Source organism: Diceros bicornis, chromosome 26, assembly GCF_020826845.1.
Source record: "Diceros bicornis minor isolate mBicDic1 chromosome 26, mDicBic1.mat.cur, whole genome shotgun sequence".
Classification (NCBI taxonomy): Eukaryota; Metazoa; Chordata; class Mammalia; order Perissodactyla; family Rhinocerotidae; genus Diceros; species Diceros bicornis.
Genome location: NC_080765.1, coordinates 3849005 through 3875519, shown reverse-complemented (window position 1 = coordinate 3875519; position 26515 = coordinate 3849005). Strand labels below are relative to the sequence as shown.

General features: G+C 51.2%; 1 protein-coding gene across 11 annotated transcripts in view; it reads left to right on the top strand.

Moving 5' to 3' along the window:
• CUX1 (cut like homeobox 1) overlaps positions 1-26515 on the top strand; it is a 375717-nt gene that overhangs the window by 333575 nt on the left and 15627 nt on the right. For 8 of the 11 annotated variants that reach the window (XM_058569065.1, XM_058569069.1, XM_058569062.1 and 5 more), the window contains 3 exons: positions 1477-1665; positions 7892-8156; positions 13815-14540. The exons of the other annotated variants lie outside the window; for them this stretch is intronic. In XM_058569065.1, the coding sequence (XP_058425048.1) occupies positions 1477-1665; positions 7892-8156; positions 13815-14472 (1112 nt within the window). In that variant the 3' untranslated portion in view covers positions 14473-14540. Of the gene's footprint in view, positions 1-1476; positions 1666-7891; positions 8157-13814; positions 14541-26515 lie in introns of those variants that run through there. 11 annotated transcript variants of the gene reach the window in all.

The window sequence follows — 26515 nt, the reverse complement described above, 5'->3', positions numbered from 1 at the left end:
AGGGTCTCTAGCTTCTTCAGGTTCTCAAATGGGTCTGTGACCCAAAAATAGGAGTTCCACTGCCGTGAAACCTCTAGGAGTAATACAAATAATTTCCAAAACTAATCACTTGATTTTCCCCCCGTACAGCTGGGCGGGCCAAGCACCTGGTAACTGGCTGTTCATATATATCCCTTTCCTGAACACAGGAAGCTCCACGGAATGAAATGAGGTTCATTTGTCATATTAGAATTAGGTAAAGTTTATTGAAAACAACCATAACAAAAAACCAGTAAGGACTTGGGACGTTACAGGCTAAAGTAAGAGTCTGAAAAGCAGAGAAACCAGGAGTTTACAAATCAGTAAATGTATCTCTAAGTTAAAAATTAATTCCTCAAATCTAGAGCTTTCCATGCAGTAAACTTTTACTTGGAGTCCTGCTTTTTACAAGGCGCCGCTCCGCCATTTTCTCACAACTACCGGGTGAGCACAGGCAGCAGTGTTTCCTGCTCACAGATGGAGGACATGAGCCGAGAGGGAATAGCCGGCCATCCACGGGCACCCTGCTACCGAGGGGAGAGCCGCTCTGCCCCGGTGTCGTGCTTCCTACGCTTTATGGTACCAGACACTGCCCCTCTGATCCCAACCTCCACTGCCACCTAATAAGTCCTGTTCATTTAAGTTCTCCCATCAGGTCGTTCAGGTCAGGCCTGATTCTCATTTGTACCTTTAAAAGTGGTGGCCCCCGTTAACCCACAGCTGAATGGCTCTCAGAGAAGAGGAATGTTCTTTTTAAGCCTCTGACAAACATTGCAGACTTAATGCCACTGCGCTCTCCAGAGCAAAATGCCCTCTGATCAGCCTGGGGAGCAGGCTGCTCACCACGGACTTGGAGAAAAGGCCTCGAAGAAGGGGTTTTGATCCACTTTGAGCTCCAGTCAGCATGCAGCTTAGACTGCGGGAACAGACTTTAGAATTGCCAATGGCCTGCTTTTCAGAAAAACAGAGCCGAGGAGCTCTTTCTCCTTCTTTTTCCTGCTGTGACCTTGGGTCAAGTGGTCTGTTTTCTCAGCAAGACCTGATAACCTTGCTAGTCGTGAAAGGAGCCGGCACAGGCGGCCCTGTGGTTTGAGCTTGTACGAGAGAGGTCTCCTCCCTGTGTGCTACTTAACCTCCTGAGCTCAGGTTTGGGATTAACCACCTCTGATAAATGCTGCAGGTCTTATCCAGGCCTCAGTTCATCCAAAGCCCAAAGGCTTTTTTGAGAGAAACATGGTGTATAAGCAGAATGCAGGAGTAATACTGACTCCGTCACCAGTGGAGTTTGCCACAAGTCTGGTTGAAGAAACGCTTCTACAAAGTGCAGGCTCCCAGCCAGGACCCAGCTGACCAGACTCGGCGCCTTTAAACCCCACCTCTGAGTTCAGCCTTGACACACACTTGTCCTTCCGGATCCCTGGGTCTCAGTAAGGACATCTCTCTCTGTTTTCTTTCTAGGTCAGCGCTTATTCGGGGAGACCATCTTAGGGCTCACTCAAGGCTCTGTCTCCGACCTCCTTGCTCGCCCGAAACCCTGGCACAAGCTCAGTCTGAAGGGACGGGAGCCGTTTGTCCGGATGCAGCTGTGGCTGAATGACCCCAACAACGTGGAGAAGCTGATGGACATGAAACGGATGGAAAAGAAAGGTAACCGCCCGCCACCTGCCCCAGCCAATTGCTTTCCATTCATAAACTCGCTGTTTCTTCTAAAGCTTCACCCAAAGCTGAGGAGGGACACTGACCCGTGACCAAGGGACTGTAAGGCAGGGCAAAGGATTTTTTGACAGTCATCAGCAGATGAGTACCGAAGAAGACTGGGAAGATTTTGGCTTTTTCTACCCAGCAGCCTGAACCCAAAGACGTTTTAGCACTGGGGGACCGCTGTAACAATTCCTGTTAGTTGCCCTGGCGGTCAGTGTACCCTTTGTCTTCTTTAAGGAGAGTAAGGCCACCAAGAAGGGAACACCACAGCGCTTGGTGACGGCTCATTTGTTTGTTGACTTTTGTTGGGTGGGTGGGGTAGGACATTTAGTGCACGTGTACCCTGTGCGGGGGCTTCTGTATATTACCTTATTGGAGAAATCGTTAATAAATGCATTTGTAGATTAGGAGTCTCAGGTTCAGAGAAGTTAGTTGGCTCCATTAAGGTCCCCCAGCCTGGAAAATGGCAGAGCAAACTCCTGCCAGAATAGCCTTCTCTCTCTTGCTGTAACTTTATAGTCCATGGGCTGTAGAGGATACGGCCTCCTGGAAGGCTAAGCACATCTCTTTTCTCTGAATGCTTCTGGAGCCCTCTCGAACATTGATCAGCATTCTTCTTGCCCCCTGGAGGCTACAACGCAGGAGAAATCCTAAAGGATTTCCTTGGTGGTGGGAAGTAACACCTACTCTGTCTCGTGGTCTGCACTCCTATGTGCTGCTCCTCGTTAGCAAGTCCTCCCCTCAGAGGGGACAGTCCTGGGTCACCTACAGTGCTGTGAGCTCCCTCAGTGGCTGAATCTGAATCCCTTAGACGTGGAGACTGGGCACCAGCTACTAGTCTGGCCTTGAGAGGCTGTGACGCCCTCTTTAATCAGCTTCTGCAGAGGCCCTCGGCTAAGAGCAGCCATCCCAACCGTCCATGTGGCTGAGCCTGGCCTCATCCCCGCGTCCCAGCCAGGGTGGGATGGAGCCCAGGCTCATAGCCTCCAAATTCATCAGGAGCCAGCCGAGCATCACTTCTCACCCAACCAGGGAAAGGACTAGAGCTCTGAGAAGGAGCGAGAGTCTCTGATGCCTCCTCCAGGAGCTCTGTGGGGCTGGCCCTTGTATAACAAGAGGGACTTCCCGTTCCCGAGTGCCTCCTACATGCTAGATGCTCTGCTGAGACTTCACTCAATCCACACAGCTCCATCCAGTATATATGTCATTATCCGGGAAAGATAAGGCTCTGGCGTTATACAACTTACCTGATTTCAACAGTTGGCATAAGTAGGGAGCAGGAATCCACACTCGGGGCTGCCAGACTCCAAAGCTGGTGCACTCAGGTGTGTGTTCTGCCTGTGCTGAGCGCCTGCTGTACTGGGACCATGTGCCCCTCCAGCGGGCTCCTGCCTGCCCTCAGCTGTGCAGACCAAGGCTCTGACACAAGCCACAGTGCTGCAAGCTCCAGAGGCCTGGTGCCACATCACCCCCGAAAATTTTTAAACTTTTTAGTATGGGAAATTTCAAACATAGAAGTAGAGAGAATGGTATCATGAACCCAATATATCCATTACTGAGTTTCAACAATTATCAGTGCTCACCCAGCAGGCAATTTTAAAGTTGTCTGCACTCTGTCAAAAGGTGCTGCCCTCCCTTCTTGAGCTTGCGGGGGCTGCTGCTCCCGGCGCTGGGGAGCTCCCTGCTGGCAGCAGCTCTGAACAGCCAGGCCAGCCCTCCCAAAGGCCACCTCCTGAGCAGCCTCCCTGGCTCGCCCGCTCCCTGCTGTGTTTCTCCTCCTGGGCCAGTAGAAAAGACCTCAGCGCCCACAAATAGATCTTTGGGGGCTTCCTAGGCCTCCATTCCTCTTTCCTCACGGGCTCTGGGCGCCATCTTGTGTTACAAAAGAGTTATTGTCAGCAGGGCCCAGGCCCATCCTCACACCCCAAGGTCCCTAAGTGGCTGTGGCCCCACTGTCTTCTCTCCCTAGTAAGGATGCTCACTAGGGACGCTCACTAGAGGAGACTTCACCAGCCTCAGCGGGAGACCAAGGCCCCTGACCCGTCAGACACAGCAGCGGTGACCCGGAGCACAGCACTTCCTGTGGTTTCCGTAGACTGCTGGTCATTCGCCCAGTGGGAGGGGGCTGGCTGGGCAGACCAGGCTCATTTCTTTCTGGCCTCTGACTCGATCATATTAATTTTGGAGGGAGAAGATTTGCCTTCTCAATTGTTTCCTAGTTCTAATCATAAAATGGCAAGTTAAGTCACTCCTTAGCCTAAGTTTCTGCATCTGTAGCATGAGGATAATAATGCTAACTTTTTCAGATTGTGAGGATTAGAAAGAATGTACCTAGTGTAACACTCGGCATATGAGTGCTCAGTAAATGATAGTTATTAAAGAATTTATATTCCTTTAAAATAGATGAAAATAAGTTGTGCTCCAGTCTGACTTAGATTAAAAATTCTGTACCAGGTAGTCCAGGCCGCAGGACTGGTATGCTGTGCTTCCTTCTCTTCCAGAAAGCTTTTGCTGCTTCTCCCTTTAGTGTGAATCTTTCATTGCTCTCCTTCCTTGTAAACCTTCTTTCTCCACACTAGTCGGCCTTCTGCTTTCTGTTCCCTTCATGAGACGGCCCTTGACCCAACCCGTTCACACAGTTACAAGCACCTGGACACGCACGCAGGCACGCATGCAGCCTTGGCTAGCTCATGGTCTCCTGGAGGCTACAGGTGGACCCTGACGATCCATAGTCTTCTCCTGTGACGTTGGAGACCCGCACGTCAGTGCTGCTGAAGTGCAGCTCCCTGCTTGCCGTGGCTCCACAGACACAGCCTCGGGCCCTGCGGCCATGCTGCGGCCAGGCGGGCGAGCGGCCCCCATGTGGCAGGGCAGGGCAGGCAGCACTGCCCAGAACATACTTAGGTGAGGCCTCAGTTCTGTCACTTACATGTGTGACCTGTGAATCACAGGCTGTGTGACCTCAGGTGAATCATTTAACCTCTCTAAGCCTCAGTTTCTTCACCTGTAAACGGGGGCAATCATGGCCTCTCTCCCACAGCATAACTGTCAGGATGAAAGGAGAAATGCCCGATACTGCTGCTGACGATGATGATACCACACTCTGGTGCGACATGCTGTTTGAATTGAATAGTATTATTTCTAGTCTTCTATCAGTTTTAAGAAGCTTTAAAGAATTTTCAGACCACATTCCAAACTAGTCCGCTCGGAAGATCACTCTGGATGATTCACTTGCTCAAGAAGTCCGAGTGGTTTTAACGTGAAGCGTAGTTGGGGAATAATGACACGTAACAACCGAGAGGGCCAGATGAAGCACAGAAAGCGCAGATGGAGCAGAGAGAACTTGAAATCCAGGAGTTACCTCCCGTGTCCTTCGTAGTCCACTCAGCACATCCCCAAGCGACAGTCGCACGAGTCCCTGAGCGTTGTTGCCTGCCCACTCCCTGCCGCTGCCCCAACCCGTATTCCACAGTAGAAAGACACACTCACAGCACAGGTGCCCCATCCCAGCCTCTGTGCCGTCTGCTGTCTGCTGCCGCCCCTCCCAGGGCGGGCCTCGTGTCCCCGGGCCCTGAGCCTGCTCCAGCCACTGCTCCTCCTCTCCTGGGTTGAGTACCTGCCTCCTCATCACAGCGCCTTCACGTTCAGTCCCCTTCTCATCTCCGTCATCTGCCAGCCTCCTGCTCACTCTCTACCTTGTCTCAAGACCGTGGCCGCTGGATCACTGCCTTCCTCCATGCCCACGTCGTGCCTCCTTCAAGGGGTTTTAAGACCCCTCTGAGCTGTCCAGCACCCCAGCCTCAAGTTCTTTGACCTCCTTAACTCTTGACTGTTCCCCAAATCTTGTTATCACCCACAACTACTCTACCTCTCAAAGCCTGCATTCAGGTGCCCCACTCACTGATCCCATCCTGCCATCCTTCCATCTTTCCGTGCCTCCCCGTTCCCTCTGCCTTACCCAGGGGGCCTCCAGCCCCTCGGTATCCCCTCCCATGCTTTCTTCCATCAGTTTGCCCTCTGCTGCCCTTGGTTCCTTCCCCAGACATCCCAGACTCCATGCTCCGTCACTTCAATGCGCTTTGGCCATGATACTGTCTCTCACACATCTCTCCATTCCTCGTCCCCCTGCAGTGCCAACCTTGAAGAGAGCCCTGCCCGTTTTCTCCACCCATCCTGCTTGGCGTCTGGGACCTGCTGCAGAACATCCCAGACATACATGGGCTGGTGCCGCTTCAGCTTCAGTGGGGTCCTCGGTGCTCCTCGCCACCCCTCGCCTCCATCTGCCACCACCTGTTTCCCATCACTTCAGACCCCCTTTCTCTGCCTGCCTGCTTCATAAAGAAAACAAAAGCCGTCAGCTCCCCCCAGCCTCAGCCCCTATAAACTTGTCTGTATGTCACCCACCTTCCCTCCTTCTCTGCCCTCTCCTCCCCGTGTTCAGGACCCATTCTCCTGCATCTCCAGTGATCACCCTCTCACCTGTATCATCAGCTCCGTCATCTCTCTCCCCTAAGCTTAGAAAGCTCGTCAGCTGTCTCTCATCTTTAAAGACCTGCCCTCAACCCTGGATTTCCCTTCTCGAAGCCTTTTGCTCTCTCACTTGTCTTTTACAGCTAGTCTTCTTAAATAGTAATTCATGCTCACCACCTTGACATCCTCACCTCCCATTCACTGTTAAACCTGCTGCCGTCTGGCTTCTGCTCCCACAGCTCCACTGTGGCTCTTCACCAAGGTCTCCAGTTGTCTCCTAATCACTAAATCCAAAGGCTGTTCTGGGTCCTTGCATACCTTCCCTCTGCAGCCCTGACGCCGTTGACCGTCGCTCCTCACTCATCCCTCTGTTACGCCATTGTCTCCTGGTTTTCCTCCCGTCTCTCTGTGTCCTTCCAGGCTGCTGCTTCCTGGGAGTGTCCTCTGCCCCTGGCTCTTTTCCAGGATTCCGTTCTCGGCCCTCTCTTTCTCATCAACGTCATTGACTTCAACTACGATTTCTGTTCCAGTGGTTCCAAATTCCTCTCTTTAGCCCAGACCATTCTTCTGAGCTTAATACCTGTCTATCCAGCTGCCTACAGAACTCTCAATGTGGATGACCCAGAGACCCCTCAAACTCCACATTTCCAAGATGAACCATCATCTTCTCCCTTTAATCTGCTCCTTCTGTGATGCCCAACCCACAGACGCCACCACCCACCTCATCCCCCAGTCCTCAGACCAGGGAACCATCCTCAGCCCCCCTCTCCTAAGTCCCTCATTTCATCAGTCCCCAGGTCCTGCCAATTCCACCCCTTAACATCTCCACAATCCAGCTGCTCTTTTCCAATGCCATCACTACTGCCCTAGTTCAGATCCTTGTCATTCTTACCTCCTAACTGAATGCCTTCCTTCCAGTCCTCCTCCTCCACTCCATCCTCTAAACTGTAGCCAGAGCAGCCTTTCAGAAACATAAAGCTGATAGATCATGCCCTTGATTCAGATCTTTTCATTTCTATCCCACAAGATAAAGTCCAAACTGTGGCCCACCCTGGCTCTGCCCCCTCTCCAGCTTTACGTCTGACACCTCCTCCTACAGCCACTGCCCCTCTGCGTGCCGCACGTACATATACGCAATATGCTTGAACCTTGCTGTTTCGTGCCTCTGTGTCTTTGCACATGCTGTTCCCACTTTCTGGAGTAGCCTCCTACCATCTTCTGCCTGTTTTTCCTGGTTAATCCCTCCTTGTCCTTCAAGGTTTGGTTTAAACATCACAATTCCTGGGAAGCTTCCCCCGCCCCCTCCCCGGGCTGAGCTGAGTCATCTCCCTCGGTGCCCCACTCCATGGTACCCTGCACTTGCCTCCCTTATCGCACTCTACTGGGGTCTACTGGGGACGCAGAGAAGTGTCTCTCTGTACGCTTCTCTGTGTCCCCCACTAAACCGTTAGTCGTGCAGGGACAGACTAGGACCTCACATCACCACAGAGCAGCTCCTTGATGAGTGTGTGTTGGGTTTCAGAATGGTTCTAGTCCAAGTGTTTTGAGATGCTCTTGGAAGAGCAGGTCAGAACAGCCAGCTGCCATGATCTACTTAGAAGTCATTGCAAGCTGATAGTATACCGTGTACGTGGAGGTCAGGGGCTCGGCCGGATCTCCCAGCTGGGCCCGCCCCTCAGTCTGACTTCTCTCCCTCCCTCAGCCTACATGAAGCGCCGGCACAGCTCAGTCAGCGACAGCCAGCCCTGCGAGCCCCCCTCTGTTGGCATTGACTACAGCCAGGGCGCCAGCCCCCAGCCCCAGCACCAGCTGAAGAAGCCCCGAGTGGTGCTGGCTCCTGAAGAGAAAGAAGCTCTGAAAAGAGCATATCAGCAAAAGCCATACCCGTCACCAAAAACCATCGAAGAACTCGCCACCCAGCTCAACTTGAAAACCAGCACTGTCATCAACTGGTTCCACAATTACAGGTACGATCCTGCCCTCATCCGGGGTGTCACGGCTGCAGAGAACACACGTTCAGCCCTCGGGAAGAGGCCGCTCTGTGCTGCAGAGTGTGGCCGTTAACAGTGCAAAGGAGTGAAATCCTGGAGACTTGGCCCTGGCACACTGGGGACGGAGAATGTGGTCAGTTCTCAGTGGTTTGATCAATTAGGTGTTTTTTTATGTTGTTTTATTGGAGTTTTTAACTCCAAAGATGTAGGGTCACATAGTTAGAGACAATCCGCATCTGCTGTGACCAGAAAAAAAAAAAATCTCCTTTCCGTTACGTCATTAATAAGGGAGAGTGTGGGGCCAGCTGGTGGTGTAGTGGTTAAGTTCACGCGCTTCACTTCGGCAGCCTAGGGTTCACAGGTTTGAATCCCGGGCGCGGACCAGACCTACACATCGCTTATCAAGCCATGCTGAGGTGGCATCCCACATACAAAATAGAGGACGATTGGCATGGATGTTAGCTCAGGGACAATCTTCCTTAAGCACAAAGAGGAAGATCAGCAACAGATGTTAGCTCAGCACCAATCTTCCTTACCAAAACAAAAAATAAGGGAGAATGTAGGCATTCCTGGTTCCTTGGGAGTGGATGTTTCTTAGTGATTTTTGGATGCTTTCTCAGGGTCTTTCACAGTATTGTTTTCCAGATTAGTTTGATTAGTTTTGTAATTAAATAAATTAAATAGTCTAAGACCTTTCTTTCGGGAAAGTTCATGAATTAATGAAGATTTATTGAGCACCTACTAGATCTCCAGAGACTGAGCTAATGTTTTAACCAACGCTGCATCACTTAATCCTCACACTATATAGGGATGTAGTATTATCTGCATTTTATAGATGAAAAACATAAAACCCTGAGGGGCTGAGTCACTTAGTCACCTAAGCAGGGGGGCCCTGTGCTCTCCTACAGAACAGAGTAGACTGAGGGGACTGGATTAGATCATGGAAATCCACTGAAAGATAATGAATGTTGATCGCAGCACTAACCAGGACTCCCTCCTGCTAGCAACCAGGAATGCCCAGGGGCCTGATGGAGATTCCAGCCTAATTCCTTGTAAGGGGCCATTGCGATTGCAGTTTCTCCTCAGAACATCATTTTCTCTAGGGCTCAATAAAAATGGGGTCGGTGCTCCTGGTTCTACCAAGTTGACAAGTACGCATGTGTAGCCAGGGGAGTGGGGGTGCTCGCAGTTACTCACCTGAAACAAGGGGCAGGCAATAGAAGATCATAGACAGTCCTAGGGGCCAGAGGGAAGAGTTGTGTTTCTCACTGGGCCCTGCGTCATCTGGTAGGTTCTGCTGGAGTTTCTGAAGGGGCCCAATAAACCTCCTAGGTTCTGAAAAAATTGGGAAATTTTAAAATATTAGATGGGAGCCAAAATGACACCTTTATTGCTGATAAAGACTAAGTTAGTAGATGCAGCTTAGCTTGAGAGCCAAACAGACCTGCTACTTGACCCCTGGAACCAGGCAAATTTACCCATCAAGGCAGCACTGGCCCCAGGCAGGACTCCCCATGTGTGCGCTGGCTCCCACAAGGACAGAGAAGGTACGAGCTGAGCACAACCAGCTTACCCATCCTAAATTTACCGATCAGATGAAGACAGAGGCAGAGCGGGGCCAGCAGTAAAAATGATGGAGCTCCCTCTACCTGGAAGGGAACTTCTGGAGTCATAGACCAGTGAACTGAAGGAGAATGACTGGAAATGTGGGCGGAGGCTCACTGCAGGTGAGGTGCAGGTGTTATGCAACCCCGCTTTCACTTTCTAGACACAAAGGTGCATTTGAGTATGTTCTTTTGAGTCTTCTGCAAGTTATGTCCATTTTAATGCAGGTTTCTAACTATGGACAGGAGCACACGATGCTGTAGATTACTGAGTACCTGGGTAACGGTGCTATTGGTTACACAAAACGTCTCTAAAGGCATTTCCCCTGGCCCTGCTGGGGCCACCTTTTTTCCCAGCTCCCGCCTCAGGCCTCAGTTGAGTGGCAGTCACTGCCTCCTGGCCAGGCATGCTCTCTCCAGGTTTCTCAGCTGCTGTCACTCATCTTGCTGGCCTCCTGACAACCATGGTAATGCCCGTCACATGGGGGTCAGCTAGTCATCGTGGAGATGCCTCATTTGTGCATTTAACATGCACAAATTCAACTATACATCCTTAGCAAAAATAGAGAGAGGAGAGGAGAGAGGAAGAATAGCAGTAGGACCTCAAAACTTAGTAAATGAGCTCAGGTCTGGATCTAGAGTAGATGCTCAATAAATACTATCTTTCAAAAACAACTCCACAACAGAGAGGCCGGGCTAGTAAGTCAAATGAGAGAGCCAAGGGCAGAGATCAGTTTCAGCTGCAGAAATCCGGAAAAATATCCTGGAAGAAGTATGAGATGCACAGGGTCTTAAAAGAAGAACTGAGCTAGAGAAGAATTTTCTAAGCCACAAGGTAGGACAGATGGGAAGTGAGCACCAGGTCATTCAGATTTAGCATAAAGCCCAAAGAACTAAAGTCACTTGCCTAAGATCACCCAGGAGGTAAAGTGCAGAGCAGAGATTCAAACTGAGGGAGCGCTGTTCTCCTTGGCTGTAGCTCTTCACTGAATGCTCAGCACAGGCCACCGTACCCTGGCATACCCCACAGAGCTTCATACAAGGACTGCCACACAGTGGCACTCACACACATGCACTGGGTGTGTTTAATTCCTAAGCAAGAAGGCAGTTTCTTGCATTCTCTCTGCAGGAGTTAAATGGGAGAAGTTGATTGTATTTTCTCCTGTCCCACTGGAACCCTCAGGGAATAATGCTTGGGTCAGTTTTTGCCCCCATCAAAAACATAAAACTTCACTTCCTTGTATGCTTTCACCCTAAGGAAATTAGAAGTATCTTAGAGTGACCATTCACCTAGGAATGGGGCCAGGAATGCCAGGAGAACATACCACAGGACACCCGCTCTCCTCCTGGAAGGACAAGTCCACCCAGTAGAAACTGTTCCGGGCCCTAAAAGCCATGGTGTCCTGTGAACCTTGTGTGACTTGTCTGAAAACCAGATCTGCTCCTGGGACCTGGTCTTTCTAGACCAGATGACAGTATTCCTCATGGACATGGAGACAAATCTAGACTAAGAAAGATGATGTCTCGTATCAGTTGAGCGATAATGTATGCCAGGCACTGAGCCAAGAGCTTCACAGAAGTATGATCTCATTAGATCCTCTGATCAGTGGTCGAGTGCAGTGCTGCCAGCCCCATTCTACAGGGAAAGGTTATGCTCGTTAACCGAGCTGCTGAGTGTGGCAGCCCAGACACCAAGCCCCAGGCAGGAAGCTGTCCCTTCCCTGAGCTCTTCTACCTCAGCCTTAGTGCTTACAACAGGGATCTATCATTCAAAAGGCAGCTGGCTGGTAAGAATCGTTCCCTTCTGGGGGGTCTACTTTGTGTCCTATATTATACATTAATGTTTTATTTAATCTTAACATGTCTGCAAGGAAGATACTGTTCACCACATTTTTCAGATAAGAAAACTGAAACTCAAAAAGGTTAAGGAACTTACTCAAGTTTCACAGCTAGTAAGTGACAAAGCCAGATTTGCCTGGTTCCAAAAAGCCTGTGCTCTGTTCTGGGCCAGTCTGCCCCTGAGACTCAGAGTTAGTACTTGGGGGGCCTGTGGCCTGGCTAGGACTAAACACTTAGCTGCCCGTCTAGCCTCCCACCTCCCCAACCAGGGTGGGATGGGAGTGGATGTTCACCCCACTGGCATTCTCGGCTGCCAAGGGGCTTGAAAGCCAGTAAAGAGCACGTTGGCCCTCCCAGCTTAGTGCCCAGGAACCTGTTGACAGGAGCTGCCATTTCACAGGCTCCCAGGGATGCCTCAGGGAAGGAGGAAAGTCTTCTGTGATCCCTGGAAACTTCTGGGGGGCTTCAGGACCTCACCCTGCAACTCTGGGTCAGGAATCATCTTCAGGACAAGGATCAGAGCTCACCCTATGCAGGGAGCAAATAACTGTGTAGCAGATCACCACCACCAGAGTTCTGAGACACTGACCTAAACTACAGCCAGGTTCTCCCTGGCTCCAGCACTCCCTGCGTCCAGCACAGGCCCTGGCTTGTAGTAGGCTCTCAAAAAACATTACCTTTATTGTGTTATATGTACTGCAGAAAATATTTCCATGCATGCCCAACCCAAGGGCTTTCAGCAGGCCCTGTTTCTGCAAGACACTGGGCTTGGTGCTAATTCACCTGAAGATGCTTGTCCACTAACAGTTTGCACATTATCAGAGGTTTTCTCAGCTCTTTGGAAGAAACACTTAGAGTGACTTCTGATTGAGCCTAGTACTGTGAGCATGATGGGAGGAGAAACTTTGGAGCACAAACAGACTTAACAAGAGCCCTTGCTCTTGACGTCAACAGGGCTCCAGAACAGGGACGGCCAGGGCCCTCTGTAGCTGTTTGCTCCAGACCCAACAAAGTTCTGGAGCACCTTTTCTGCTATAGGCTAACTCAGCTTAATTAAAACTTGATGTGATGGAGTACATATTTGTCCTCCTTGCTTGATCAAAAGTGACCCTTCCCATGTCTTCTCCTTTCAGAGGGAACTAGTTGAAAACATACAATTTGGTGGAATTCTGCCTCAGCCTTGACCAGAGCCCCGGGCCTGTGGCTCAGAGCTGGACGCGGAAGATTTTCAGTTTGGGCACTAATAATTGGTTCTCTCTCACAAAGTCCTGATGAGGAAGCAGTGGTTAGCATTCATCCTGCAGTTGCACTTATTAATTCAGTCAGCATTGATTAACGTATACCAAGCATCATGCTAGGCCTGAAGTGTGCAAAGAGTAAATGGGACGTCACTGTTCACAGCCTCGTTGGAGGTGGGGTGGGATGGAGATGGATGAGATGTGCCATTAAATAAGTAACACTGACTCTATTGCGGAGGGAGAAGATTCTCCCTTACTGTTCTTGAGTTCTTGTGGCTGCACGAATAATAAAATTAACACAAGACAGATTAACAGGAGAAAACCCAATTTAATATACATACTGGAGATCATAAAAATGATGCTCAGAGAAATGACCAAAGCAGGCAGGTTTTATACTTTTCACACAAATAAATTTGTGAGGATTTGACAGGACAAAGAAACTTAAGTTTGGGCACGTAATTAGTAATGAATCTAAGCACAGGTTGGTCTTGCGGTAGTAAATTAGTAAAAAAGTCAGGAGGTTTGAGGTTTGTTTATACAGGCTTCTCCCCCTGAATTCCCCATCTCTGGTGATAAGGATGTCTGTCTCCTGGTGCAGGGAGGGTACTTTTCACATGGGAAACTTATTTCCTGCTTTCCGGGGGAACAGAGAGGGTCCAAGTGCCCTTTTTGCATTGCTGCTTCTCAAGTAACTTTAATTCAAAATAATCAGTATGCCACTGTGGGATATTTGGGGCGGCCTGCCCTGGACCCTAGCCCGTGCGGTGGGCAGTGACTTGGGGGTGAGGGGCTCCGCTCCGTGGGCGGGGGGCCGCAGGGGGCTGTCGGGCTGGGGGGGGGGGGGGCGGTGAGACGCAGCGCGGAGGAGAGAGGGGTGGGCACCGGGAGGGCAGGAGGCCCCGGCTCCCGAGGACACAGCGGCCACCTCACGGCGCCCTGCTTTTGTCCCGCAGGTCTCGGATCCGCAGAGAACTGTTCATCGAGGAGATTCAGGCCGGGAGCCAGGGCCAGGCCGGGGCCAGCGACTCCCCGTCGGCCCGGAGCGGCCGCGCGGCGCCCAGCTCGGAGGGCGACAGCTGCGACGGCGTGGAGGCCGCCGAGGGCCCGGGCGTCGCGGACGCCGAGGAGTCGGGCGGCCCCGCGGCCGCCGCCAAGTCTCAGGGAGGGCCGGCCGAGGCGGCCGTGGCCCCGGAGGAGCAGGAGGAACCGCCGCAGCCGGCGGAGAGGGCGGAGCCGCCGCCCTCGGGGCCCCCGGCCCCGGACGACGCCGACAGCGAGGGCCCCGCGGCCGGCCCGGGGCCCGTGCCAAACCCCGCCGCCGCGCCCGCGGCCGGGGAGGACGCCGCTACCTCAGCCGCCCCGCCCGGGGAGGGCCCGTGCCGGGCCCGGGCCGGCGCCGACAGGAGTTCCGCTTTGCCAAGCACCAGCGCGCCCGCGGCCGCCCGCAGGGCCAGCTCGCTGCAGAGCCTCTTCGGCCTCCCGGAGGCGGCGGGCGCCAGGGACTCGCGAGACAACCCGCTGAGGAAGAAGAAGGCCGCGAACTTGAACAGCATCATCCACCGCCTGGAGAAGGCCGCCAGCCGCGAGGAGCCCATCGAATGGGAGTTCTGAGGCGCGCCTCCCGCCCGCCGCGCCGAGTCGGCCGAATCCCGCCGGGCCGGGCCGGGCCGGGCCTGACCCGGCCGAGCCGAGTCTGGCCGAATCTCGCCGGGCCGGGCCGGGTCGGGTCTGGCCGAATCTCGCCGGGCCGGGCCGAGTCTGGCCGAATCTCGCCGGGCCGGGCCGAGCCGAGCCGAGCCGAGCCGGGCGGGCAGAGGGGCGGGCGCCGACTCCGCGGCCTGGACCGTGTTGCGCACTTACCGCCCTGCGGGCCACAGGGCAAAATCGCCATAGGCCAAGGTGCATATAGAAAACAAAGGAGCATTAAGCCCAATCTATGTCGTGTTTTCAAGGAAGAAAACGGAAATGTGTAGTCGAGCTTTTTTGTACCCTGAAGTGTTTTTTTTATTGCCCTAAGTGATTTCCACAGGTTCTGGAATAACTCTTACAGCTTTGCCTTGTGCCCTCCTCTTTCGTGTGGGCTTTAAAAAAAAATCAAACCCACATATTAAAAGGGGGCTTTTTATCTGCCATCTAATGGCTTCAGAGCGATAATACACTATTATCTTCTTAAACCAGGAAAAAGGGGGGGGGGATTTTTCAGAAAAATTAAAAAAGAAAGTTTTTGTAGCTGTTCAGTTGCCACTAAGAGATTGCACAGTCAAACCGACTCTAAACACACTAGTTTGGATTCCTAAATATTTTCAAGTAAAGAATCTTCTCGTTTGAAACTTTGAATTAAAATAAAACACATTTACTCCACATATTTTTTAACAAAAAGAGAAGTCACATCAGGAAATTATCTGATTTTGTGGTAGCTGATGTAGTGTTTTCTTGTATGTGAATAGAATCCTGACATGTAGTGCACATTGATCCATAGCTTTAACTGACTCTGGGCTTTTGCTGACCAGGGTTTGTTTAATACACTCCATTCTAGGCCAAATCAGGACAAAAAGAAAAGATCCGAATCTAGGTATTTTATAATCTGCTTTTTAACCTCTAACCGCAGAGCACGCTGATCAGACCTCATATCTTGGAGGTTTAGGAGACAAGTTAGAACTGTAGCATGTACCCGTTCATTTTGTTTAATTTATGGTGTCCACGTCTGTGTTAGTGCGTCTGCACACATGCGAGCATTTAAAGAAAGGAGGAAAGAGTAGGCCGCTAAGGTGGCAGCAGGTGGTTCTGGGGCCGAACGGCGCCCGCCTCTCATAGACAGCAGTCTTTCCTTGGCACAGAAGGCACCACACCTCACACCACTCTCCTGGGCGCCTGATGGACTGAGCCCCACCAGGGGACGCCGCTCCCTGGGCCTGGGCAGGGCTGGCGCGCGCACTCTCTCTCACTCCCTTTCTTCCCACCACAAGCACTGATGACTGTTGACGTCGTGGGAAGCTTCCTTCCCTGTAGAAGAGAGAACGTGGCAGTCTGGGCTCTGCTCCCACCCCTGTAGAGATGGCCCAAACTCACACCAAAACATTGATGCTCTTTACTTCCAGACCAGACCATTGGCCCTTCCTTCTTTTTGCCTCTTGGAGCGTTCTTTTATGCACAGTTTAAGGCAGTCTAAGTACAAATCAGAAGTCTAACTTGTCTCTGATTCCTCCTGTTGTCTATGTGTATATGCGTGAGAATAGAGGCGGATGAGAGTGTGCGTGTGTGCGTGTGTGCAATTTTATACGTCTGTGTATTTTCTTAAGTACCTGTGCACACATAGAGTGCATTACTGCCACCTTTTTTCAATAAGCTGTTTTATCAGTTATGGCTTCTACAAGTTTGCTAATTTAGACTCCTTTATTGCCATATCTTTAAACTAACAATAGATGATTTCGGTATATATATATATTTTTTTTTGCTTATTTATAGGTGCTGTATTTTATTATCTGATTGTTAGGAAGGGATGAAAGGGGCAAATATTCTTTAGAGGGATAGACTGCCGGCAGTATTGGGTATAATTTACAAGATGTAGTTGTCAAACTGTATATTACTGATTGAAAACTTTTTGACCGTATTGTGTATCATTGAAACCTTTGTCTTAGGTCAACATCTTTGGATGACATTTTAATGGTGCATTCATTATTTCTTAAGTTTAATTAATATTACCTTTTTTGATTTTGGGGGGTGGGAGGGAGTTATAATTTTAAAGATATGCTCCCACTATTACACCTCAGTGTGCTTGTATTAATTAACTTGTAGGACTTGACTGTAAGATGTGAAACCACATTTCTTGCATGATGTTTTAGAAATTACGTATTTCATTTACAGTCTTTTAACCTGCAACTGCAACACTTAGATCAAGTTTTCACAAATTTAAGAGTCACTACACTAAAGACAATGCCTTTTCATGAATGAGAAGTTTTCAGAAGGCTCTAGGAGGCTGGGAGGCAGGCCGTTTGTCTCTTGATTGTTGCATCATCTCTGAACTTGAAATCTGGTTCAGTGAGAAGAGAATTCAAAATGGAGGAGCTTAAGGGGAAAGGGATGAACATCTGGCTCAATTCAGGTGCGTTAAGAAGAGCGAGTTTGCGTTAGTGACCCTTAGGACAGTGAGTAGCAGAGCCCCTGACAGTACTGTGGTGTCCTCTCCACAAAAACCTTGAGGGAATTTTGTCATCGCGTGTGATGAATCTCTAAATATCTGATTGTCATTAGAATGAAAAGCAGAGAATTAACAGGAAATATTAGGGTAGTGTTTTAGTTTTAAAGGCATGACTGTTATTTACAAAGGTGTTAAATCCGAGGAAATGGGAAAAATATAAATTTGTCCATCCTAGCGGCCAAATTGTAACAGTCTAAAACAGCCACTTTGGCTCTTCCAAGCAATTTAGTAGTTTTTGTGTTGTTTTCTTTTTTTAACTAGGTTATTGTTGATTTCCATTCTGTCTTTTTTGCCAGACTTACATCTGGGTGCTCGATAGAATCAGTTGGTTAAATTTCGCTTATAGTTCTGTGTTTGTATTTTTTCTCTATTTATTTTTTACTGCGATCCCAACCCTGTGATCTTTTGTGTTCAGCTTTCACTGTCTGTAATACTTCTAAGAGCTGCCACTAAATGACAGACACCCGTCGGGGCGGGGCGGAGTGGGGGAGCCCGGCTCCTCTTTGTGCGCCTCAGTCTGAGCCTAAGGGTTGATCTTCCATCTTGATAAGCAATATTCAAGTGCCTTGAACAGCATCCTCTCCGGGGGTTGATCTTCAGTCGGCTGGCCTTCCAAGCAGCAGCCCCCACGGGCAGCCGACCTCCTCCTGTTTCTGCTCTATCAGTTTAAAAAGCTGATTTGCACCTCTCCCCTGGGGAAAACGGTTCCGTATAAAACACTAACACTTAATTACAAGCTCCATTATACCATTTGAAATGGCTTCTTTTTGTTAATTGGAGGCAGTGCTGGTAACTTAAGATTTTTGGCCTTATGTGGCTAGCTGTGGAGGCTCAGCGTAAACTCAGTGTTCACGGTCAGCCTCTTGACCCTTGGGTCCTGCCCAGGCTCTCGGTGGCGTCTGAGGTGGCAGGTGAGTGGGTTCTGTCCTAGACCCGTGCCCGCTCGCTTCCACCGCCTGCCTCCCAGGTGACCTCCTTTGAACTTCTGGATCAGTCAGGATGTCTGTGATTTCCGTCCCCCAGACGGAGCGTCCAAAGACGCTCTTCTTCGGAAAGGATTACCACAGTCGTTTAGTTCAACTCAGTTATTGTCGGAGCCCACCTGCCTGAGGGATGTCGAGACGTGAGGTGGCTATGGTCACCGGACTGCCTGGGAGGTGTCTCCAGAAACTGCCAAGATCTTGACTCATGACTACTATCAAACCCTGGCCACTATGTCTGGGAAAGTGACTGAGGCAGAAAGATGGCAGTTCGTGGCCTCGCTGGGACGGCTCCTTGTACTTCCAAAGCACAAATGCTGCCCTGCCCACTCTCCTTCCTGGTGGCACCTTTGTTTTCTCCCATTTAAGAACGCACCTGTCCGATGTGGGCGTTCAGGTCTGCTGGCTGGTGGTCCAGACCCGAGTGCTGCAGAGCTTTGGCTGAAGTGCTCCTCCGTGCTCTCTCTGGCCCTGCGAGACCCACGCCACCCCAGGGCCCAGCCGGCCTCTAGGAGGAAGGAAACACCCCAGCTGCCTCCTTGGCCAGGGCCACATCTGTCGTGCAGCTCGCGAGCAAACCAAGCAGGAGGCAGGCTGTACTCTGATCTGAGGGAAAGCTCTGGTGTCAGACGACCCCCTGAGATCACGCAGCAGTCATGCCCTGAGAGATTGGGAGAAGAGTCACGAGACAGCTCAGTCCGCAGGCAGGTGCCTGCCTGGCTCAAGTTGGACTGGGTGTCTTTGTTCCCCCTGCACTCATGTCCTTCCACGTGGGGGTGATCAGTGAACTCTATTGACATTCTATGCAATGTTTCTCCTTCCTCTAATTTTAGAAAAACAGCCATCACTGAAAACAGCAGAGGAGCCAGGGGGAGTGTACGCACGCCTTTCTGGGATTAGCACAAAGTGAACCAGTGACAGTGACTTCCTGGATCTTGAGCTCGGGGACAACAGCCTTTGCCTTAAGTGCACTATGACAGGCGCCTCTCAACAGGCCTATGAAAACACGTCTGCCCTTAGCCATCCCAAGCCCCTACTTTCTGAGGCCAGTTAGCCAGCTGTGCAGGGAGACGTAGCAAGGCAGGGTTCTAGTGTGTGTGGTGAGCATGGTAGGCTGTTAGCCACGCCCTTCAGGCTGGAGGTTTTGCTCCCTCCCAGGGTGTCCTCCCTTGTCATCACACTCTTCATTTGTCCCCTTCTACCTCACTCACCCATGCTCCCACTTGATGTCACTCCTCACCCCACACCCCTCAGAACCGTGAGGCAAGTGGGCTCAGGAAAAGAAAAAGCTAGAAGCGTGACATCCGTGAGTAGATCTTGGCCTGGTGGGCAATCAGGCGCCTGCTCTCTCTTGTGAGTGCAACATGGACAGACAGCTGTGCTCCGCGAGGCAGATGGATTTTTCTCTTGACTTCCACCTGTTCCTGAAGCTCTGACAGCTGTTTCCTTTGCAGGCAGGGGCGGTCTCGGGCCTCAGAGGGCTTTGTGTCTGGCCTGCCTTTGCTTTCTGCCCATTCCCGCTCAGCTGTTAAGATCTGTCACAGCCATTTCCCTTGCCCTGGGCTGCTCCTCAATGGCCGGGTGAAGACACTTCCCCAGGATTCCTACCAGGCATCGGGGAACTCTGTCTTCATGGTCTCTGGCACTGGGAGGTGATGACTTCAGCTCCACTGTGAGCTCTCCTTTGAAGCATCTCAAGGACAGGAGAGGATATGGCCTTCTCCAGCTCACGCGCCCAGCCTTCAATCACAATGACCCTTTCTTCCCAAAAGAATGTGCTGGTTTCTGCCCAGTGCCAAGGAAAACCAGCTTCCAGGGCCCCTGGTTGGAATGTGGGAGAATCCCCTCTGGTGGTAGAGTCTCTGGATGAAAGAATTTGGAAGTGAGACCTTGAGGATTTGTGCCATCGTCGTGTGCTTGGGCATTTACCTGGAAAAGCTCGCATTTAGAAATCCCCCCCACTGCTTCTGCAGTTTTGGTTGGGCCTCAGTGGTGTTAGGGGAGCCTTCATGACCCCCAAGGCAGAGCTCCTGCCCTAAGTGGCAGATGGTGGCCTGGGACTCCAACATGATGTAGTTCCATTTCCGATGCGTCGAACGTCGGTCTGGCCAGCACGCTTGCTAAGAGAATAGTCCAATTTGACAATATTATTTCCATTCCTATCAGTTTCTGCCTTTTTGTTGATGAAAACTACTCGGAAAAGAAGGGAAAACAAGTTCCCAATAAAAGTTCCCAAATGATCCAGCCTGTGAAACCCTTAGAGATGTGCCGAAAGCTGAGGCCAAAGCCCTCCGGGTGAATCAAGACAGCAGAGGAAGGGGTGTGGAGTGCCAGGAGCTGGGCATAAGATGAGCCCCGCCCCAGAGCCTTCCCTGCCCCAGAGCCCCGGCTGCCTGTGAGCCTCATCCTCGGTCAGGGAAGAAGAAGGAAGTGTGATCCCCCTGTCTATCCCACCTGGAGGAATTGCCCCTCCTCCACCACCTTCCTCCAAAGATACCGTGTCCACAATGTCAGTGGCGGCATCCCCATTTTCATTTTTGGATGAAGTGACATTTAGCTTTAACAAGACATTTCCAAAGCGCCTAGTCTCCTCCAAAATGCTAACTTTAAAAGTTGGGCATTGTAGGCAAAGAATCCTGAAGAAGGCTAGTGAGAGAAAGACATTAGGCTATGCATAAATGTGCACTTCCCCACCCCTGTTATTACACTTTTAGAGCCCCTTGGAGTTGCTTTTCATGGATCGTTTTTGTTTATCCAATAATGTTAAGAGGCAGAGTCTGTGTTACTGTAATTTCTGTAGTGGTTAGGCTTTAATTTCTACCACAGAAAATGCTGTATGCTATGTATCAAGCTTTCTGTGATCAGAAAGGAAAGGTGCCTTAAATCCCAATGTCATGGCTACACCCCTATGGACAAGCATCAGAAGAAGCACAGTGTGAACGGAAGCCATGGGACTTCCGTTGGTGAAACCAGACACCGGTCAGCAGGACGCATTGAAGTGGCACGGGGCTGTTTTTGTTTCATAGTTCCTTTTTTCTCCTTTTTCATTTTCCTTTTTTCTTTCTCTCTCTTTTTTTTTGTAGTTTGCTTTAAACAGAAAGCACTTAAAATAGATGACTATGTGTAAAAGCTCTGTGCAATAGAAATCCTTTTGCTTCATTTTTAAGAGATAATGTATTGCACACCAAATGAACTCAAAGTAAGCTTTAGACCCGGGCGATTCAGGTTGTGGATGTTCACTGTAGTTCCGTTTGTTCATGAACTGAAAGGAAAACAGGCCTCCCCAGCCCGCACCCCCTACCCGTCTCAGCTGCCCACCGAGCTAGGGGTGCAGGGCCCACGGGCGCCAGCCCGACCCGCTGGCTGGGTGGTGGCAGGGCGGGTGTTTGTGACTCAGCAGCTGAGAACTCGCGTGTGAGACCACAGCCATCCCTTCCAGCACTTAGCCTTTTCTTGAGATGGATTGACTGCTACTGACCTGCCAGCGTGCATGAGGATAATTATAAAAGGATATTTCCTTGAGAAAAAAAAATTATTTCTATTCTCTTCTATTTATTATTAGGTTAATCATTTAAGTACTTATCAGGAGTGTATTGTTGTTTTGTATTATTGTTGTTGTTATAAATGCTTTTTGATATCACTCCAGTGGTTACTGTCTTCTGCCTCCTGCCCTCCCCTCCCCAAAAGACCTGAAGAGTCTTGGGGCTTGATGGGGGGCAGCGGGGGCTTCCCCAGCAGAATCAGCCATCTGTCTCCAGAGTAGCCACTCAAAAACTGGTGGTCTCCACATGTCTAACTTTCTAAATGAGAGAGTTGAACAAAAATCTCCCAGTGTAAGGAAGTGCCGAGTAGGAGAACACTCGAGTGAGGAGCTGCAGAGGAGACTTAGAAAAGCAGGGTTCAGTTCCCCAAAGCCTCCTAGAGCCTCTGGTAAGACTTCTGGGTTCATGACGCTTCAGCGAGCCCTGGTCCGAGAGGGCGTGGCGGCGTGGTCCAGACTGACTTGCGAGTGAGAGAGTGGTTTCTTGCAAGGCTCATGTGGGTTGACATGTTTTAGTTGGCTTTTGTTGTTGTTGTTGTTTTCCTTGCATACAAAGTTGGTCAAAACCATCTTGCGAAGCAACAGTGTTTCTTAGTCCGGCTGTGGCTTGAGGACCCACACCAGGGAGGTCATGGGGGAGCCCCGGTCCCCCTCAATGTGGTTTAGTGTGGAGGGAGGTGAGACATGGGGCAGAGCTCTGCAGCTAGAAGCACAGCCAACAGGACACCCAGTTGCTTGCTAATCAGGTCTGAGGGTGAGGTGGGGCTGTCCTGGGCAGGAGAAGGAGCCAGGTGGGGCCTGACGGCTGCTTGGGCTCCCTCGGGGCCCACCAACCCCGGACTCGCTTTCTGTGCCCTGGTTTCTCCCCTTCTCTGCAATTGTCAGGGGTCCTGATTTTGTTCTCGTCTCTTCAAAAGAAAGCCCTCCAATGAAACAGCTGCCCCCATCCCTCCAAAGGGTTTTTAGTTCTCTCTAATTAGTCTATGCATTTCTCTCTCTCGAGCCCTTTTCTGCCTCTTTCCTTGAGAAAACGGGCATCTCATGTCCCACTATCTGAGACCCTCAGAAAATGCTGTGCATTTTGGAGACGTGAGGATTCGTTCCAAATTCTTAAAGCGTTTGAGAATAGCTTGTTATAAAAGTGGGAAAAAAAGAGAAGATGGTTTTCCCCACGTCCCTTTCCACTGAGTAAGACCTAGCTCTTTGCGATTGTGCAATAACTACTTGCCGTGAGAGCGGGTAGCGCCACACCTGTCCAGACTACTAACAGCACAAGACGAGCGCGCACCAAGTGGCCGACTTCTTCCGGAAAACTCTTAATAAGCTCAGCTCCCCCGTCTATTGTGGTGTCTTACATTTTAGCAGTATTTTATATTTTCTGTAACGCACTAAGTCTTAGATGTTTTTAGAGCTGGTTTGTTAATACAATCACAGACTTCTTTTTTTTTTCTTTTAAATCTTCACTGAGACCCAATTGACCAAAAAAAAAAAAAAGCGTCATGTTTGTACAAACAGCTTTGAGAAGCCTCTGTGGTGTTGCTGTGACCCACCTCTGGTAACAGTTTCTTTCTTGCTATTTGTTTTCCATATTAAGAGTCAAAGTTGATCCGGCTGGCGCGGGGGTGGGGGAGGCACCCGTCGGCCCCTCGGCGTTGTCCCTTCTGTCTTTGGTTAGCCATACGATGTTTGTTCTCAGCACTGTACAACGGTCCCTATATGATATGGAGAAGCAATATCACTGTATGAAACTCACACCATGTATTATTATTATTCACTAGCACCCTAGGTGTGATAATTGAAGTAAATATCTTTTATACAAACACCAGCACGTGTGGGTTGTTTTTATTTAAAGGGCTCTGGCCTGAGGAGAAGCAGCAAACACTTGCATTCTGGGTCCAAAGGGCACCTCAAGAGTTGCCGCTCCGAGGCGGGCGCCCTTCACCTTCCTGCGCGTCCAGTGGCGTGTGGCGTCCGGGCAGGGGTCAGCAGAAACCTGGGCCGGGGTAGGATGCATGGGCATCTGGGCACCAGCAGGCCCCGCTGTCCTCAAGTTCTCCATCCGGGCACACGGTACATGCTCCATGAGGGCCTGCGTCCTTGCTTACTGTTGTCACCCTTACTGTTCGGGTACCCTTGAAGCGCCGACCCCCCCGCCATCCACTTCCTCGTCTGTGAACTGGAGACGCCCTCACCTGTCTCACAGGCTTGTGAGAATCAGGGATGGTGGCTGACAGTGCTGGGCGCTGTATTGGGCTGATGGCAGCAGCCCAATAAGAGGGGCTTGGGTGCCCAGGGCCACGGCCAGGAGCCTCTGCAGAGTGGCCTGCACCCGGCCAGTGGCCTGGCCTCAGCCTGCTCTGGGCAGGGAGGTCTCTCCTTTGTCCCTGTCTCCTGATGTGAAAGAGGACTGGCTGAGGACACCCGTTAAGGAGGGCAAGTGAGTGGGAAGAGGAAGGAGAAAATAGTGTCTTGTGGGTTTCTGGAATGATCGGGCTCCTGAGAAGGTGCCTCTCCAGCCAGCGCTCGGGGCTGGTGGTGGGAGAGCTCTGCCCAGTTGGCTACTCAGTGGTCCGCATGCTTGTGACCAAAGACGTTTCTCATCTCGAGATTTACAGAGTTGGAAAAGGGTTGCCATCCTCCCCGACGTGACTGGTGGGGAGTGGGGATGGTATTAGTTTGTTGTGCATTAATTTGTGGGTTTCTGAACGTGAAGCTCCCACGTGTGGTACACAAGCATGAGTGTCTCGGAGTTAAACTGAACTCCGTCCTCCAGTGGAGACCCCAGAGCCTGGGACAGTCTCCCACCAGTGCCAAGTGCTCCGGGCAGCCCCATGCCTCATCTGGTCACTCAGGGATGTGGGTGTGTCTAGAGCCGCCCGCAAATGCCTGCCCCTCAGTTGGGAGAAGTTAGCAGAGAACCAGCAGAGCTCTGCCCATGTGGTGTTTTGACAAACTTAAGTCTAACTCAGCTAACATTCTGCAACTTTTCTGTTTGCTAGTTTAAGTATGCCCCCACTTTTTAAAGATCTATTAACTAACTTATAAAATATAAAATGTAAAAAAAAAAAAATAACACCAATTAGCACATAGTCTTTTTACCCAGAAAGTCTCCTCAATTGCTTTTAAAGTGAGATTTAATTAGGCAAAAGTGCAGTTGCTCATGGTTTTGCAGGGCTGACTCTTTGTAAACTGCCAGTTCCAGAGGCAGAAAAGGGAGCAAAGTGTCATGCTCTGGCTGCAGTGGGGTGATGTCCCCACGCCAGGCAGGGTGCTCAGCCCCCTGTGGTGGCCTTTCTCCTTTCCCTCCAGTTAAGGAGGTCGGAACAACACACTTTGAGGAACACCATTGCTGTGTACGGGGTAAGGTGGCATGATGGGATCATTATTGGCGTGCCTGAGTCGGCCGCAGGGACCCTGAATGCTTGTGTTTAAGAGGGCATCCGTGTGGCTGCCTTGGGGTGTGTTGCTCCTTCCTCCACGGTCCTAGCATGCCGGCTTTGGGGGCATGCAGCTTGCTAGCGTCTGCTTCAGCTCGCCATTGGTTCCTGTAACGTGGCGGGGCCTACGTGTGGGGAGCTGAGCTGAGAACCCAGAGGGCTGGAGAAAGCGGTTGTGATGTTGGTGGGGGGCCCCTGGCCAGCCAGCCCTTGATCCGCGTCTGACCCTCCTGGTGTGGGGTGAGCTGTGTTCATGGCAGTGGGAGATGCAGCCCATGCCCAGTCTTAGGCAGGCATTCATTCTTAAGTTCCTGCCTCTTCTAAGAAGCTTTGACTCTCAGAATGTCAATAGGAAGGGCCTTTTTTTCAAGCTAAAGGCTTTGTGGACAAGTAACAGCAGAGCTGCTCTGTTCAGGGCAGGAGCCGGGGGAGGGCTCCAGGGGATGAGGTTTGAGGATCCCACTCACTTTACGGGGAGGCATCGGGGCCCTTCTCCATGGTCAGGTGTCGCTGCAATGCAGTCTCAGCATCTTCTCTTAGCAGCTTGTGACCTTGGGCAAGCCTTAGTCGATGCTCAGGAAATGCTTTCTGAGGGAACGAACTGAACTTCTTTGAGCTTCTGCTTCCGTCTCTGTAAAGGGGATGTAATAATGCCCAGCTCGCGGGCAGCCGGGAGGACGAAGTGATTAAACCTGCAAACCGCTCAGCACAGCACCAATGCCCCTGGTGGGCTCTCAGGACATGTTAGTTGTGGCCGTCAACGAGGGTGTTACTTCATCCAATGTGGTTGCTAGAGCAGCTCCCTCCAGTCAAAATTGTTTCCACCTGGTGCTGGAGCAGGAGGGGCCCCTGCACAGGCCCGGGCACTCCCGAGGGTTAGCCAGACCACCGGTGGCTGCCAGCCTGCTGTCACCGCCAGTGATGCCGTGAGGTACTGATGGGCATGCACATTCTCCACACTCAGCAGCTGTCCCTTCAGCCTCCTGCTGAAACTCAAGTCTCGGGTTCCTTGGGTGGCAGAGGCTGTCACCCCTGGACTCAGCCACAGATGGGAAGGAAGGACCCTCCCCGCTCCTCACTCTTGTGGAGAGGGGGCTGCGCCTTCCATGCAGGTAGTTTCCTCTTACAGACCCGTCTGATTTAAGCATCTGCCAAGGCCGATCCCTGCCGCATTACAGCCAAACACAGAAGCCCCCATGTTTGAGGAGACTAGATTCTCTGGAGCAGGGCTTCTCAGCTGGGGGTGACTTTGCCCCCAGGAAGACTTTTGGCTGTCTGGAGACATTTGGGGCCATCACAACCGGGCGGGGAAGTGCTCCTGGCATCTAGAGGGTGGAGGCCAGGGATGCTGCTAAACATCCTACAGTGCACAGGATAGCACCCCCCAACAAAGACTGACCTGGCCCCAAATGTCAGTGGTGCCAAGGCTGAGGGTGAGGGGCAGGCACAGGCTCGGCAGGGCCACTGGACTGGGCTAAGGCCACCTCCCTCTTGGAGC